The sequence below is a fragment of the Schistocerca gregaria genome, chromosome 1 (genome assembly GCF_023897955.1).
Source record: "Schistocerca gregaria isolate iqSchGreg1 chromosome 1, iqSchGreg1.2, whole genome shotgun sequence".
Lineage (NCBI taxonomy): Eukaryota > Metazoa > Arthropoda > Insecta > Orthoptera > Acrididae > Schistocerca > Schistocerca gregaria.
The window spans coordinates 1,179,674,153-1,179,692,385 of NC_064920.1; the positions used below are offsets into that span (position 1 = coordinate 1,179,674,153).

Consider the following 18,233-nt stretch of genomic DNA (forward strand, 5'->3'; position numbering starts at 1 on the left):
TTGTTATTGTCTCTGTTGCATTTCGAAATCTTCTCTATCGTCTTACTTTCTCTTTTCGTTTGTACAAGAAGTTCCACTTTGTATTCATCTTCCATTTTTCCGTAATCTACCATACATTTTATCCTGCCTAATTATACTCAATAATACGTAATTTACTTCCAAACCATAACCTAAAATTTTCAACACTTTCAACATAACCGCTGCTATAAAATCCATTGTTCCAAGTTTACAAACATTTCGTGTAAACTCGTGAATACTATTTCACAGCTTCAGTTCCTTTCACCCATTACACAACCATCTCAGTTTTTTTCGACAACTTTCGTTTTATTTCCATTCCCGTTTTTCCCACAAAACCGATCATTTTCTAGCAGCTTCCCACAGGTTTACACGTTATTATTTCTTCATCAAACAATTGTTAGCCTCATTATCATAACCTGCCAGTACATAACCAGTCCTTTGAATACATTTACACACATATTCTTCGAGATTTTATTCAAAAATTTTTTTCGAATTTTATTTTTTCGCAAATCATTTTTTCGAAACTTTTTTCGAAAAATTTTTTTGTCGAAATTTTCTTGAATTTCTCGAAATTTTCTTGAATTTCCCCACCCTTTAACGTGATCTGGAGACAACATAACTACCCAACCTTTGCACCCATTGTTGTTCATCAACCTAAAGGGATATGTGTGTGTGTGTGTGTGCGAGTGTATACCTGTCCTTTTTTTTCCCCTAAGGGAAGTCTTTCCGCTCCCGGGATTGGAATGACTCCTTACCCTCTCCCTTAAAACCCACACCCTTTCATTTTTCCCTCTCCTTCCTTCCTTCCTGACGAAGCAACTGCCAGTTGCGAAAGCTTGTAATTCTGTGTGTGTGTTTGTGTGTTTTGTTCATGTGCCTGTCTGCCGGCGCTTTCCCGCTTGGTAAGTCTTGGAATCTTTATTTTTAATATATTTTTCCCATGTGGAAGTTTCTTTCTGTTTTATATATATATATATATATATATATATATATATATATATATATATATACCAAGCGTGAAAGCGCCGGTAGATAGGCACAATAAATAAAGCACACAAACACACACACAGAATTTCTAGGTTTCGCAATCGGCAGTTGCTTCTTCAGGAAAGAGGGAAGGAGAGGGAAAGACGAAAGGATGTGGGTTTTAAGGGAGAGGGTAAGGAGTCATTCCAATCCTGGGAGCGGAAAGACTTACCTTAGGGGGAAAAAAGGATAGGTATATACTCGCGCGCACACACACACACACACACACACACACACACACACACACACACACACATCCATCCATACATACACAGACACAAGCAGACATATTTAAAGGCAAAGAGTAAGGGCAGAGATGTAAGTCGAGGCGGAAGTGTGGAGACAAAGATGGTGTTGAAAGACAGGTGAGGTATGAGTGGCGGCAACTTGAAATTAGCGGAGATTGAGGCCTGGTGGATAACGAGAAGAGAGGATATATTGAAGGGCAAGTTCCCATCTCCGGAGTTCGGATAGGTTGGTGTTGGTGGGAACACTGTGCCAAGATGTGCTGGCAGTGCACCAAGGCATGTTTAGCCACAGGGTGATCCTCATTACCAACAAACACTGTCTGCCTGTGTCCATTCATGCGAATGGACAGTTTGTTGCTGGTCATTCCCACATAGAAAGCGTCACAGTGTAGGAAGGTCAGTTGGTAAATCGCGTGGGTGCTTTCACACGTGGCTCTGCCTTTGATCGTGTACACCTTCCGGGTTACAGGACTGGAGTAGGTGGTGGTGGGAGGGTGCATAGGACAGGTTTTACACCGGGGGCGGTTGCAAGGGTAGGGGCCAGAGGGTAGGGAAGGTGGTTTGGGGATTTCATAGAAACATGGAAACAGAAAAGATTGTAACAACTACAGAGGTATCTCTTTAATCAGCGTTGTGGGTAAAATCTTCTCAGGTATTGTTGAAAAGAAAGTGCGAGTATTAGTTGAGGACCAATTGGATGAAAATCAGTGTGGGTTTAGGCCTCTTAGAGGTTGTCAGGACCAGATCTTTAGTTTACGGCAAATAATGGAGAAGTGTTATGAGTGGAAGAGGGAACTGTATCTATGCTTTATAGATCTAGAAAAGGCATACGACCGGATCCCTAGGAGGAAGTTATTGTCTGTTCTACGAGATTATGGAATAGGAGGTAAACTTTTGCAAGCAATTAAAGGTCTCTACATGGATAGTCAGGCAGCAGTTAGAGTTGATGGTAAATTGAGTTCATGGTTCAGAGTAGTTTCAGGGGTAAGTCAAGGCTGCAACCTGTCTCCACTGTTGTTCATATTATTTATGGATCATATGTTGAAAACAATAGACTGGCTGGGTGAGATAAGGATATGTGAACACAAAATAAGCAGTCTTGCATATGCGGATGACAGTTGTGATGGCAAATTCGATTGAAAGTTTGCAAAGTAATATGTCAGAGCTAGATCAGAAATGTAAGGACTATGGTATGAAGATTAGCATCTCCAAAACGAAAGTAATATCAGTGGGAAAGAAAAATAAACGGATTGAGTGCCAAATAGGAGGAACAAAGTTAGAACAGGTGGACAGTTTCAAGTACTTAGGATGCATATTCTTACAGGATGGCAACATAGTGAAAGAACTGGAAGCGAGGTGTAGCAAAGCTAACGCAGTAAGCGCTCAGCTACGATCTACTCTCTTCTGCAAGAAGGAAGTCAGTACCGTGACTAAGTTATTTGTGCACCGTTCAATCTTTCGACCAACTTTGTTGTATGGGAGCGAAAGCTGGGTGGATTCAGGTTACCTTATCAATGACGTTGAGGTTACGGATATGAAATTAGCTAGGAAGATTGCAGGTACTAGCAGATGGGAACAATGGCAGGAGGGTGTCCACAATGAGGAAATCAAAGAAAAACTGGGAATGAACTCTATAGATGTAGCAGTCAGGATGAACAGGCTCAGATGGTGGGGTCATGTTACATGGCACGGGAGAAGCAAGGTTACCCGAGAGACTCAGGGGATCAGCAGTAGAGGGTAGGAGGAGTCGGGGCAGACCAAGGAGAAGGTACCTGGATTCGGTTAAGAATGATTTTGAAGTAATAGGTTTAACATCAGAAGAGGCACCAATGTTAGCACTGAATAGGGGATCATGGAGGAATTTTATAAGGGGGCTATCCTCCAGACTGAATGCTGAAAGGCATAATCACTCTTAAATGATGATGATGATTGAAATGCTGCTACATTCGAAGATGAACAATACAGAATTTGTATTCACTTTGTTGGATAATGTATGAAAATGCAGTGGTCGAAACTAAAGGCGGAGAAAAAATGCTCGTCTTCCACTTTTTTTTTTTAAATTTATTTACTGACGCAGAGGTTTTGGTGCCGGTATTTATCTTCATTCCTGCAAAGCATGCCTGTGTAGAACTACATATATTTGACGACAGACGTTAGTTGTGGCAGCACCTACCAACATTTTTCAGAACTACCGCTTACTTTGCACTCGATTCTAAGCCGCAGGTGGTTTTTTGGATCAGAAAAACCAGAAAAAAAGTGCAGCTTAGATTCGAGAAAATACGGTAATCGGGCAGGTAGGTTAGAAAATTTAAAAAAGGAAATGGATAGGTTAAAGTTAGATATAAAGGGAATTAGTGAAGTTTGGTGGCAGGAGGAGCAAGACTTTTGGTCAGGTGAATACAGGGTTATAAATACAAAATCAAATAGGGGTAAGGCAGGAATAGGTTTAATAATGAATAAAAAAACAGGAGTGTGGGTAAGCTACTACAAACAGCATAGTGAATGCATTATTGTGGCCAAGATAGACACGAAGCCCATGTCTACTACAGTAGTACAAGTTTATATGCCAACTAGCTCTGCAGATGATGAAGAAATTGAAGAAATGTACGATGAAATAAAAGAAATTGTTCAGATAGTGAAGGGAGACGAAAATTTAATAGTAATGGGTGACTGGAATTCGACAGTAGGAAAAGGTAGAGAAGAAAACGTACTAGGTGAATATCGATTGGGAGTAAGAAACGAAAGAGGAAGCCGCCTGGTAGAATTTTGCACAGAGCATAACTTAATCATAGCTAACACTTGGTTCAAGAATCATGAAAGAAGGTTGTATACATGGAAGAACCCTAGAGATACTAAAAGGTTTCAGATAGATTATATAATGGTAAGACAGAGCTTTAGGAACCATATTTTAAATTGTAAGACATTTCCAGGGGCAGATGTGCACTCTGATCACAATCTATTGGTTATGAACAGTAGATTAAAACTGAAGAAACTGCAAAATGGTGGGAATTTAAGGAGATGGGACCTGGATAAACTGAAAGAACCAGAGGTTGTACAGAGTTTCAGGGAGAACATAAAAGAACAATTGACAGGAATGGGAGAAAGAAATACTGTAGAAGAAGAATGGGTAGCTCTGAGGGATGAAGTAGTGAAGGCAGCAGAGGATCAAGTAGGTAAAAGGACAAGGGTTAGTAGAAATCCTTGGGTAATAGAAGAAATATTGAATTTAATTGATGAAAGGAGAAAATATAAAAATGCAGTAAATGAAGCAGGCAAAAAGGGATACAGACGTCTCAAAAATGAGATCGACATGAAGTGCAAAATGGCTAAGCACAGATGGCTAGAGGACAAATGTAAGGCTATGTCACTAGGGGTAAGATAGATACTGCCAACAGGAAAATTAAAGAGACCTTTGGAGAAAAGATAACCACTTGTATGAATATCAAGAGCTCAGATGGAAAACCAGTTCTAAGCAAAGAAGGGAAAGCGGAAAGGTGGAAGGAGTATATAGAGGGTCTATACAAGGGCAATGTACTTGAAGACAATATTATGGAAATGGACAAGGATGTAGATGAAGATGAAATGGGAGATACGTTACTGCGTGTAGAGTTTGACAGAGCACTGAAGGACCTGAGTCAAAACAAAGCGGCTGGAGTAGACAACATTCCATTAGAACTACTGACGGCCTTGGGAGAGCCAGTCCTGACAAAACTCTACCATCTGCAGAGCAAGATGTATGAGACAGGCAAAACACCCTCAGACTTCAAGAAGAATATAATAATTCCAATCCCAAAGAAAGCAGATGTTGACAGATGTGAAAATTACCGAACTATCAGTTTAGTGACAGCTGCAAAATACAAATGCGAATTCTTTACAGACGAATGGAAAAACAGGTAGAAGCTGACCTCGGGGAAGATCAATTTGGATTCCGTAGAAATATTGGAATACGTGAGGCAATACTGACTCTACGACTTATCTTAGAAGAAAGATTAAAGAAAGGCAAACCTACATTTCTAGAATTTGTAGACTTAAAGAAAGCTTTTGACAACGTTGATTGGAGTACTCTCTTTCAAATTCTAAAGGTGGCAGGGGTAAAATACAGGGAACGAAAGGCTATTTACAATTTGTACAGAAACCAGATGGAAGTTATTTTGCACAGTGAGCAATAAAAAGTAATTCTGTGTGTTTAAATGCTTGTACATAATTTTATGTAGTGTAAAATGTTACCCCAACTGGTTTTATGGCAGTGCACATGTTGTTTCCTACTTATCTGACATAACACATTTTTTTATTTGGGTATGAAATTGCAAACGTCCACTTTAGATAGCAATCATTTTCATGTTCAAAATAGGATACATCCTAAGTTCTAAATACCGTAGTTACTCCAAAAATGGTAACTCGATTTTGAAGAGCAAAACATCATTAGATTCACCTCTTTTAGGACTTCAATGCAAGCAACAGAAATTACTATACCTATGTTTGAAGTTGTTATCTCTGCAATTAATATAGCTATTATACTATGCACATCGGATGCAAAGGGCGAAGGAGAAGCAGAGTTCTTGTTTTTCAAAATAAATACATCAAATCAGAAGCTGCTAATTGGAGTAATCTATAAACCTCTAAACGTCGGTGCCATGTCCTCCTTCCAGTCTGCCCTGTCCTCGCTCGTGTCACAATATGAACACACAGTCGTTATGGGCGACACAAACAACAACTTACAGTTAAAATCTCCCTCTGCAGTAAAACTAAGGAGAGTGTTCCACTCCAATGATATAACACCACTGGACCCAACCCATCACACGCCACACAGCCATACACTCATAGATATAATAGCAATAAAGCGACCAAATAAAATAATTCATGCCAATCAGACATCCGCTCTGGGACTCTCTGCTCATGATGTGATATTCTTAAATTACTCAATGCATACTACCAAAGAAAAATCTCACCTAGTAACCTACAGAAACCTAAAAAATGTTAACCAGGGCCCTCTTCAAAAGGATTGCTCAGACATCCCTTGGCATGATATAAGCAATGAACCGAATTTAGACAGAAAAATTTGGGAATGATGTTGCAAAATTATTGCACTGAATGACAAACGTGCTACTCAATGCAGTCTCAAGGTAAAGAAAGATCCTGCTCCGTGGCTCATGACTGAATTACGCCAGTTAATGAATACAGATGATGTTGCACTTAGGGCCTTCAAGCATAACCCAACTCATGAGGTGTATGAAGCTTACAGGAAACTCTGAAACAGAACCAAGCAAAGCGTGAGGAATGCCAAAATTAGACATGCCCACTCTGTAGTATGCGGTGTACTGAAACCTGCTGTACTGTGGTAAAAGTTGCGCAGTTTCAGTATAGGGAAGTGAAGATCTGACGCTGTTTATCAAGTGTCTGCAGAAGAATTAAACGATTTCTTCTCAACAGCTGTAAACTAACCTGCAGTGACAAATTACCAGCCCCAAGCTATCAATCTCTCAAGAGACAAGTTTTTTCCTAAAACATGTGACTACAGGCACAGTACACAAGGCAATTATGAGAATCTCTTCCAAGGCAGTAGGAAATGATGGAGTGAGCATTGGCATGATTAAGAATGTTGTAGACACTATTATTCCAGTTATCACAGACATCTTCAACCTGTCTCTTGTCAGTATTACATATCCTACTGAGTGGAAGCAAAGTTTAATTCAACCTATACCAAAGACTGACAACCCAAAGTTGCCAGGTGACTACAGGCCGATCAGCATACTACCTGCAATATCTAAAGCCCTAGAATACATGGTCCATGAACATCTCACAGATTATCTCAAAACTCATAACATCCTTGATAAATATCAGTCAGGCTTCCGAAAGTACCAAAGTACAGCAACTGCATTAATCAAAGTAACTGATGACATTAAACATGCTATGGACAGACGTGAAGCTACAATCCTAACACTGCTCGACTTGAGCAAGGCTTTTGATACAGTTGACTTTGATATATTACTAATTAAAATGAAATAGATGAATTTCTCAAACAGCGCAATAGAGTGGTTCGACAGCTACCTCAAAAACAGAAGTCAACAAGTCATTTATGGGTCAGAGAAGTCATCATCATGGAAAAACATGTGCTCTGGAGTTCCCCAAGGCTCCGTCCTTGGTCGATTACTCTTCTCACTGTACATTAATGATATTTCTTCAGTGATTCACTCCTGCAGCTGCCATCTATATGCCAATGACATCCAACTGTACATAAGTGCAAGCACCAAGAACATTGCTGACGCAGTAGCAAGTAGGAACGCAGATCTTTGCTCTCTTTCTCGATGGGCACAGAACTTTTGTCTGGATTTAAGCCCCAAGAAATTCCAGGTCATTCTTACATATCATCCAAAGTTAATCAGTCAGTACTTTTGTGAAACAGTCCCTCAAATACTCCTCAATGGTATCCAACTACTATACCAAAAAACTGTAAAAGACCTTGGAATAATCTTGGATGAACACCTAACCTGGGAAGAATAAACAGTACAGCTTGCCGGAAATCGCTCTCCTCCCTACAGGCAATCCAAAAACTTAGAAAAATATTTCCAACCCATGTTAAACAAAAATTAGTCCAAACACTAGTCTTGCCTAATTTTTACTATTGCAATGTAGTTCAACATGGTACAAATAGTGTAAATTCGAGATGCCTCGAGCCAGTGATGAATGCTTGCATTAGATACATGTGCAATATACGGTTGTATGATCATATCAGTCCTTCATGCTCCCAGCTAGGTTGGATATGCCCACATAAGGTACGTGATCTCCACACGATGTGCTTACTTCATGGATTTCTTAGTCACGGGTGCCCCGAATACTTATCTTCTCACATTAAACACCTATCATCATCCCACAACCACAATACCAGATCGGATACGTCTAGCATCTTGGCTGTACCTTTACATACCACAAAATCTTTCTCAGTGTCATTCTCCATCTCAGCCATATGACTATGGAATGCGCTCCCCTGTGATCTGCGTCTTATCCAGAACTACTCAACATTCAAGAGGGAACTCAAAACTTTCATATTAGGAATGGTATAGCCACCATTGTAGTGCCCCTCTCATCTCTTTCTTTCTACTCTCCATCATTGCTTCGAATTTTACTATTCTATTTCTCTTCCTCTAACCTAGCTACCTCTTCTATATCTCTTTCACCCCATTCTATCGTCTTATGCCTCTACTCGATGTGAATAACTCACAAGCTGCAAGAACATAATGAGAAAATTCCCAATTAGCAATAGGACTGACATTCATAAAAGAAAAATATGTTTACTTTCATATATATAGTCATTACTATTATTATTCCTGATTGTTATAATTATTTTTATATTATTATAATTATCCTTATACTGCTTTTATAATCTCTATTTTTTTAACATTAATATTGTATAACATGTGGTATGTCCATGATAGTCTGTGTTGTTGTTGTTGTGGTCCTCATCCTGAGACTGGTTTGATGCAGCTCTCCATGCTACTCTATCCTGTGCAAGCTTCTTCATCTCCCAGTACCTACTGCAAACTACATCCTTCTGAATCTGTTGGGTGTATTCATCTCTTGGTCTCCCTCTACGATTTTTACCCTCCACACTGCCCTCCAATGCTAAATTGGTGATCCCTTGATGCCTCAGAATATGTCCTACCAATCGATCCCTTCTTCTAGTCAAGTTGTGCCACAAACTTCTCTTCTCGCCAATACTATTCAATACCTCCTCATTAGTTATGTGATCTACCCATCTAATCTTCAGCATTCTTCTGTAGCGCCACATTTCAAAAGCTTCTATTCTCTTCTTGTCCAAACTATTTATCGTCCATGTTTCACTTCCATACATGGCTACACTCCATACAAATACTTTCAGAAATGACTTCCTGACACTTAAATCTATACTCGATGTTAACAAATTTCTCTTCTTCAGAAACGTTTTCCTTGCCATTGCCAGTCTACATTTTATATCCTCTCTACTTTGACCATCATCAGTTATTTTGCTCCCCAAATAGCAAAACTTCTTTACTACTTTAAGTGTCTCATTTCCTAATCTAATACCCTCAGCATCACCAGACTTAATTCGACGACATTCCATTATCCTCATTTTGCTTTTGTTGATGTTCATCTCATATCCTCCTTTCAAGACACTATCCATTCCGTTCAACTGCTCTTCCAAGTCCTTTGCTGTCTCTGACAGAATTACAATGTCATCGGCGAATGTCAAAGTTTTTATTCCTTCTCCATGGATTTTAATACCTACTCCGAATTTTTCTTTTGTTTCCTTTACTGCTTGCTCAATATACAGATTGAATAACATCGGCCAGAGGCTACAACCCTGTCTCACTCCCTTCCCAACCACTTCTTCCCTTTCATGCCCCTCAACTCTTATAACTTCCATTTGGTTTCTGTACAAATTGTAAATAGCCTTTTGTTCCCTGTATTTTACCCCTGCCACCTTCAGAATTTGAAAGAGAGTATTCCAGTCACCATTGTCAAAAGGTTTCTCTAAGTCTAAAAATGCTAGAAACATAGGTTTGCCTTTCCTTAGTATAGCTTCCAAGATAAGTCGTAGGGTCAGTATTGCCTCACGTGTTCCAATATTTCCTCGGAATCCAAACTGATCTTCCCCGAGGTCGGCTTCTACTAGTTTTTCCATTCGCCCGTAAAGAATTCGAATTAGTATTTTGCAGCCATGACTTATTAAACTGATAGTTTGGTAATTTTCACATCTGTCAATACCTGCTTTCTTTGGGATTGGAATTATTATATTCTTCTTGAAGTCTGAGGGTATTTCGCCTGTCTCATACATCTTGCTCACCAGATGGTAGAGTTTTGTCAGGACTGGCTCTCCCAAGGCCATCAGTAGTTCTGATGGAATGTTGTGTACTTCCGGGGCCTTGTTTTGACTCAGGTCATTCAGTGCATGTCAAACTCTTCACGTAGCATCGTATCTCCCATTTCATCTTCAACTACCTCCTCTTCCATTTCCATAATATTGTCCTCAAATACATCACCCTTGTATAGACCCTCTATATACTCCTTCCACCTTTCAGCTTTCTCTTCTTTGCTTAGAACTGGGTTTCCATCTGAGCTCTTGATATTCATACAAGTCGTTCTCTTTTCTCCAAAGGTCTCTTTAATTTTCCTGTAGGCAGTATCTATCTTATATCTCGTGAGATAAGCCTCTACATCCTTAAATTTATCCTCTAGCCATCCCTGCTTAGCCATTTTGCACTTCCTGTCAATCTCATTTTTGAGACGTTTGTATTCCTTTTTGCCTGCTTCATTTACTACATTTTTATATTTTCCCCTTTCATCAATTAAATTCAATATTTCTTCTGTTACCCAAGAATTTCTACTAGCCCTTGTCTTTTTACCTATTTGATCCTCTGCTGCCTTCACTACTACATCCCTCAAAGCTACCCATTCTTCTTCTACAGTATTTCTTTCCCCCATTCCTGTCAATTGTTCCCTTATGCTTTCCCTGAAACTCTGTACAACCTCTGGTTTAGTCAGTTTATCCAGGTCCTATCTCCTTAAATTCCCACCATTTTGCAGTTTCTTCAGTTTTAATCTACAGTTCGTAACCAATAGATTGTGGTCAGAGTGCACATCTGCCCCTGGAAATGTCTTACAATTTAAAACCTGGTTCCTAAATCTCTGTCTTACCATTACATAATCTTTCTGAAACCTTTTAGTATCTCCCGACTCCTTCCATGTATACAACCTTCTTTTATGATTCTTGAACCAAGTGTTAGCTATGATTAAGTTGTGCTCTGTGCAAAATTCTACCAGGCGGCTTCCTCTTTCATTTCTTAGCCCCAATCCATATTCACCTACTACGTTTCCTTCTCTCTCTTTTCCTACTACCGAATTCCAGTCACCCATCACTATTAAATTTTCATCTCCCTTCACTATCTGAACAATTTCTTTTATTTCATCATACATTTCTTCAATTTCTTCGTCATCTGCAGAGCTAGTTGGCATATAAACTTGTACTACTGTAGTAGGCGTGGGCTTCATGTCTGTCTTGGCCACAATAATGCGTTTACTATGCTGTTTGTAGTAGCTTACCCGCATTCCTATTTTTTTTATACATTATTTAACCTACTCCTGCATTACCCCTTTTTGACTTTGTATTTATAACCCTGTATTGGCCTGACCAAAAGTTTTGTTCCTACTGCCACCGAACTTCAGTAATTCCCACTATATATAACTTTAACCTATCCATTTCCCTTTTTAAATTTTCTAGCCTATCTGCCTGATTAAGGGATCTGACCTTCCACGCTCTGATCCATAGAATGCCAGTTTTCTTTCTCCTGATAATGACGTCCTCTTTCATTTCTTAGCCCCAATCCATATTCTTCTACTACGTTTCCTTCTCTCCCTTTTCCTACTACCGAATTCCAGTCACCCATCTCTATTAAATTTTCGTCTCCCTTCACTATCTGAATAATTTGGTCTGTACAAACTGAAATTCGTTCAATCTGAGTATGCCTGGTTAGGGGTAAGAGAGGGCCTGAAGACCCTAATCTTGCCAGGTAAAATAAATGCATAAAATAAATAGCTAAAAAACATGCTACAGGTCATTCATGAGGACTTTCACACAACTCAGCTGTATGTAGTTTGATGTCACAAGGACTATATTTAGAGCGGTAACTGAAAATGCTTGCGTAGGCACTGCACATTATTCCCTCTTTACAGCAGCTCCTAAACCCAATTTCAACTGACTATGAGTATTTGCTCACATTCCAGCATGAACCATTAAATTACATTTTAGATCTCAGTATACTATCTTCAGGTACAAGGTAACTGTTTTTACTATGCTGGAGGGTAATACTGGCTAGCATTTACCACAGAAGCTCTTGAGTAACCACTGTAACAAGTATCTTATAAACTTGTTGATCACACCATAAAAGTTACATTTCCTTGCTGTAAATGGTGGTACAGTCTTAGAATGTAGTGGGTTAACATGGCATGATCATATTTTAATTATATGATGTTAAGATGGTTGCTTCAGGATACATAACTTTCATTGCAAGTGAATCTATTACAAATAACATGCAAAAATGACCAGTTACAGAAGAAAGAATACATAAATCTTATGGAGTGAATGTTTAACATACATACCAAGACTCCTAGAAGCAGCCGGTTTTGTAGGTACCCTGTAGCTGCTTACTGCTGATGGGCTACCACTTGTGTCAGATTCTGAGTTATGACATGTGCTGGGCTTTCTGTGGTGCTGCTTCATGTTGATATGCCTGCGCAGACTGGATGATAGTACTGATTCATGGCCGCTCCCTGCTGCAGAGAAATTTATCCTATCAGTGGAACCCCCCTCCATTAGTCCTAACACACTCTAACAATAAGAGAGAGTTATTACAATGCAGTGGCAACTTACATGATATGAACTGCTACAAAACAAAGTTTTAACAATGAATAATAATAAAAAAACTGTGGAAAGAATATACAAAAAATAGCAATAATAAAGAAAAGCCTACAAGATATGATAGATGACAGATCAAAAGAAAGGTTAGGATTTAACATCCTGTCAATGATGAGGATCTTAGAGACAGAGCAAAAGCTTGGATGGGAAAGGATATTGGCCACGTCCTCCAAGGAGGCGCTAAATGAGTGCAGAAGTTTTGAGACTTAAATTACTGATATATGCGTATATGTATCATGCTAAAATTTCTGCTCCCCTCGTGATGTATGTTGATGAGTAAACATGTAGAGTTACAGCATTATTCATGGTACTGGTTCACGTTATAAAAATGGTTCAAATGGCTCTGAGCACTATGGGACTCAACATCTGAGGTCATCAGCCCCCTAGAACTTAGAACTACTTAAACCTAACTAACCTAAGGACATCACACACACCCATGCCCAAGGCAGGATTCGAACCTGCGACTGTAGCAGTCCCGCAGTTCCGGACTGCAGCGCCAGAACTGCACGGCAACCGCGGCCGGCGATTCATGTTATATGGTGTTATTATGCAAACTCATGTTTCATTTACATATTGTAGGTATTTATCTCTGTTTGATTTTGTGCACTCTGTTGGAGTTATTCGTTGGTCTATGGGTGGCATTGAGAGCAGCAGCTGATGTTGTGACATCAGAGCAAGTGCAGAATACCTCATCGCCAACTACAGCTCCAAGGAGTACAGCAGACAGAAGATTCCTTGAAAATATTATACATCATTTCTTTTTGAAGGGAGGTGCTATCAATTCAAAGTACTACCTTTTGGTTTATGTGCATCTGTGTTTGCTTTTATACAAGTACTACACAAAGCTATAGGACAAGATCAAAATCTCAGTTTGGCTAGGAGGAACTAAAATTCCTAGGATATATCATTAAGACACAAAGTCAAAGTATAAGCCTGATCCAATTGGTTGGATACCATAAAAGTAATCCTGCTCCAAATGAAAAAAAAACACAAAAAAATTAAAAAGAAAATAAAATCATGCTGTAAGTAGGCTGTTTAGGTTTTTTTATTGGTAACGCCGCCGCCACGTAGCGAAAATCACTGGCTGTGCTGTGTGCAGTCTGTGGCTGGTTTGCATTGTTGTCTGCCATTGTAGTGTTGGGCAGCGGCAGCTGGATGCTAACAGCGCGTAGCGTTGCGCAGTTGGAGGTGAGCCGCCAGCAGTGGTGGACGTGGGGAGAGAGATGACGGAGTTTTAAAATTTGTAAGAATGGATGTCATGAACTGATATATATATTATGACTATTAAGGTAAATACATTGTTTGTTCTCTATCAAAATCTTTCATTTGCTAACTATGCCTATCAGTAGTTAGTGCCTTCAGTAGTTTGAATATTTTATTTAGTTTGGCAGTAGTGGCGCTCGCTGTATTGCAGTAGTTCGAGTAACGAAGATTTTTGGTGAGGTAAGTGATTTGTGAAAGGTATAGGTTAATGTTGGTCAGGGCCATTCTTTTGTAGGGATTATTGAAAGTCAGATTGCGTTGCGCTAAAAATATTGTGTGTCAGTTTAAGCACAATCATGTACAATTTTTCTAAGGGGACGTTTCATACATAGGAATGATAGGATTTCACCATATGTTCATGGCAAATTCAGTTTTGAACACACCAAATTTATTAGCATTAGTGAAAGAAAACACACACTGGAAATGAATGCAACAATGTGAAACAGAATTCAAAGTAACTAAAGAGAATTTCTTGCATGTGCAATTACTTACGCAAACCACATTTTATGTACCCATTTCACTTAGCAGCAGATGCATCAAATTATGGATTGTCAGATTTTCCAGCAAATTAATAATGAACATAGGTCAATAGCTTATGTGAGTAAAACGTTACTATATCAAGAAAGGAATCATTCTATATGGAGAAGGAAACATTAGCAATAGTATGGTGTTTTGAGAAATTTAAATATTTATTAGCTAGGAATGAGACAACAATACTTAGTAACCACAGTGCAATATCCTTTTTTATTAAGAAGCAGATTATTACATAGCAAACTAAGATTATGGGTTTTATTTTTACAGAAATTTAAGTTTACTATTAAGTATATTGTAAAAGGTCACAACAACATTCAGTACTAAACATGTTATCATGATTACCTATGTATGGAACAGCCATTAATATAAGAGAGTCTGTTTCCTACAAAATAACACAGTGAAATTTCAATTTTACAGTCTCTGATTTCACAGTTTTTTTGATTCCACACCATAAATTCATAGCCCCTGTGGAAAACCCATAATATCAACACTACAAATTCCCTGATTTTATGTTTCTTCCTAGTATGGTTTACCTCAATTCTACATTATTGTTCAATGTCTTGCTTGACTTCCTCTGCTTTTTTTGCTACTAACATTTGATGTGACTAAATGAATTATATAGCTGCACAGAAGACAGATGGTTCACACTGCGGGTGGTGGCAGAGTTAAGGGAATATTTTAGGCCACTGCAGAGACATGAGAGAGGAAATGCTTACACTATCCATTAATGGCATTGCCAGCACAACTTGCAACATATAGTGTCACTGCACAGTTACAACACAACTACTGCTAGGTTGCAGCAACAATGGAAAAACAAGCCATTCGTTGCGAAGTGTTCCGAACCAAGCCAATACAAGATGAAGGGGCCCAGCTGTCACATTTTCTTGTGCCACTTATAACGTGGTCTCATCTTTTTGAGTGTACTGATTTCTGATGTACTGTAGTCAGCAATGAGATTGGCCATCAACCTATGAAATTCAAACACTGAGTCTCAAAGAATAAGCTTCGTCAGAATCTAGGAAACAACCATTTCCAGTTCGTGAGCTCTTATTTGCTGCTAACTTGATACATCACCCAACAGCCAGCACAGCCACCATACTACACTAGTTTATGTAATAAGTTTACAGACCTTAGCCTATAAAACATTTGAAATTCCTTAAGTACTGGATTGTAAACTGGCACAGAAGCTATAAATCAGAGTCAGTGTGAGGATCTCATTCTTCTCCTCCTAGGTAAAAGTTTTGCCAACAAGAAAGAAATTTCAAAATTTAATGTTATATAATAGAACTTTCAGGAAAAAAGTGTGTTTTTCATTAATAATACTGTAGGGTTTGTAAATGAAAAGACTATTTCTTTTCCTAATGATGTACAAGGGAAAAGAGCCATTTCCCTACACACCACTGCCATAAATTATACCTCAAAACAAGCACTTTGAAGGTTTTATCATTTTCTGTTCTCCTCAAAAACAGTACAAATTTACAACCTACATGGTGAAATAAACTGAAAACTGTGCAGTATGGTAAAAACTGCTGGATTACAACATCTTGGATGTTTGTAATATCTCGGGTATTTGTTTTCCACCTGCAGCCAGTAGCATGTGATGTCACACTAATGCAGTGGATTATATATTAAAAACAAAGATTCCAAGACTTACCAAGCGGGAAAGTGCCGGCAGACAGGCACAATGAACAAAACACACACACAGAATTACTAGCTTTCGCAACCTATGGTTGCTTCTTCAGGAAGGAGAGGGAAAGATGAAAGGATGTGGGTTTTAAGGGAGAGGGTAAGGAGTCATTCCAATCCCGGGAGCGGAAAGACTTCCCTTAGGGGGAAAAAAAGGACAGGTGTACACTCGCGCGCACACACACAGAAGCACACATATCCATCCGCACATACACAGACACGGATATGTGTGCGTGTGTGTGTGTGTGTGTGTGTGTGCGCGCGAGTGTACACCTGTCCTTTTTTTCCCCCTAAGGGAAGTCTTTCCGCTCCCGGGATTGGAATGACTCCTTACCCTCTCCCTTAAAACCCACATCCTTTCGTCTTTCCCTCTCCTTCCTGAAGAAGCAACCATCGGTTGGGAAAGCTAGTAATTCTGTGTGTGTGTTTTGTTCATTGTGCCTGTCTGCCGGCGCTTTCCCGCTTGGTAAGTCTTGGAATCTTTGTTTTTAATATATTTTTCCCATGTGGAAGTTTCTTTCTATTTTATTTACATCATCATTAATGCAGTGGATTCTAACATACAGAGTGATAAACAGCAAGCTTACTTGGCAGCTACTTCCAAAATATGGCTGATGTGATTGATGTATAGTAAATGGAGTGACCTCAGCTTCCACTGAGGTTACGTTTATATAGTAAAACCCCATACACCCTTCACTACCATGCATTAATTTTACTTACAGTAGTTGTGCTTGAAGCCTATCGACAGAATCCAGAATATATTGTGCCTCTACTGACTACAGCCAATGTTGGCTACTTCATCTGCTATGTGTGGCACCACAATTAACAGGAGGTGTTCAGTGAACAGTTGTGTGACAGCCTGTTCATCTTTGTTGGAGTCCTCAATTGTGTTTAATGTATTGTGATAGCAGATGTAATACCACAACCCCTTGGGACCCTATATCCTATTCCAATCTCATCTCCACTCTCCTGAAGTGGGCTTATATACAATATTAGTAATTTACACTAATTTAAACTGTTGTTTTTGACAATGTTTACTTTGGGCTTCACCAGAAAATGGAATGAAGGAAACCTGTTGGGTTGAAAACTAATGTACCATCATAATTTACACACAATACAAATTTTAGGAACATGGTAAGAATGATTTTGCTATTGTAATTATGGAGTAGTTAATGATTAGAGTTCCAATATTTCCAAGTCATATAGAGACAGCTATTTTTATGTTTTGAAACCAGAAATTGTTTGTATCCCTAAAAAAATTTGACACAACGATTTTTCTGTCAGAATCAAGCATACTCCTATTTTAATTGGTGTTAGTAAATAGAGGTTATGGATATGAAAGTAGCTAGGATGATTGCAGGTACTAGTAGATGGAAACCATGGCAGGAGGGTGTCCACAATGAGGAAATCAAAGAAAAACTGGGAATGAACTCTATAGATGTAGCAGTCAGGATGAACAGGCTCAGATGGTGGGGTCATGTTACACGCATGGGAGAAGCAAGGTTACCCAAGAGACTCATGGGTTCAGCAGCAGAGGATAGGAGGAGTCAGGGCAGACCAAGCAGAAGGTACCTGGATTCGGTTAAGAATGATTTTGAAGTAATAGGCTTAACATCAGAAGAGGCACCAATGTTAGCACTGAATAGGGGATCATGGAGGAATTTTATAAGGAGGATATGCTCCAGACTGAATGCTGAAAGGCATAATCAGTCTTAAATGATGATGATGATGAAGTTAGTAAATAGAATTGTAATTATCACCATATGTTATTGTTGTTGTGGTCTTCAGTCCTGAGACTGGTTTGATGCAGCTCTTCATGATAATCTATCCTGTGCAAGTTCCTTCATCTCCCAGTACCTACTGAAACCTACATCATTCTGAATCTGCTTAGTGTATTCATCTCTTGGTCTACCTCTACGATTTTTACCCTCCACACTGCCCTCCAATGCTAAATTTGTGATCCCTTGATGCCTCAGGACATGTCCTACCAGCCGATCCCTTCTTCTAGT

The 18,233-nt window shown here is 39.2% G+C and overlaps 1 protein-coding gene across 1 annotated transcript in view; it reads right to left on the reverse strand.

Annotated features, from left to right (window-relative positions):
- LOC126297629 (Down syndrome cell adhesion molecule-like protein Dscam2) overlaps positions 1 to 18,233 on the reverse strand; it is a 340,086-nt gene that overhangs the window by 53,948 nt on the left and 267,905 nt on the right. Inside the window, exon 28 of the mRNA XM_049988691.1 lies at positions 12,426 to 12,599. Within this exon, the coding sequence (XP_049844648.1) occupies positions 12,426 to 12,599 (174 nt within the window). The remainder of the gene's footprint in view (positions 1 to 12,425; positions 12,600 to 18,233) is intronic.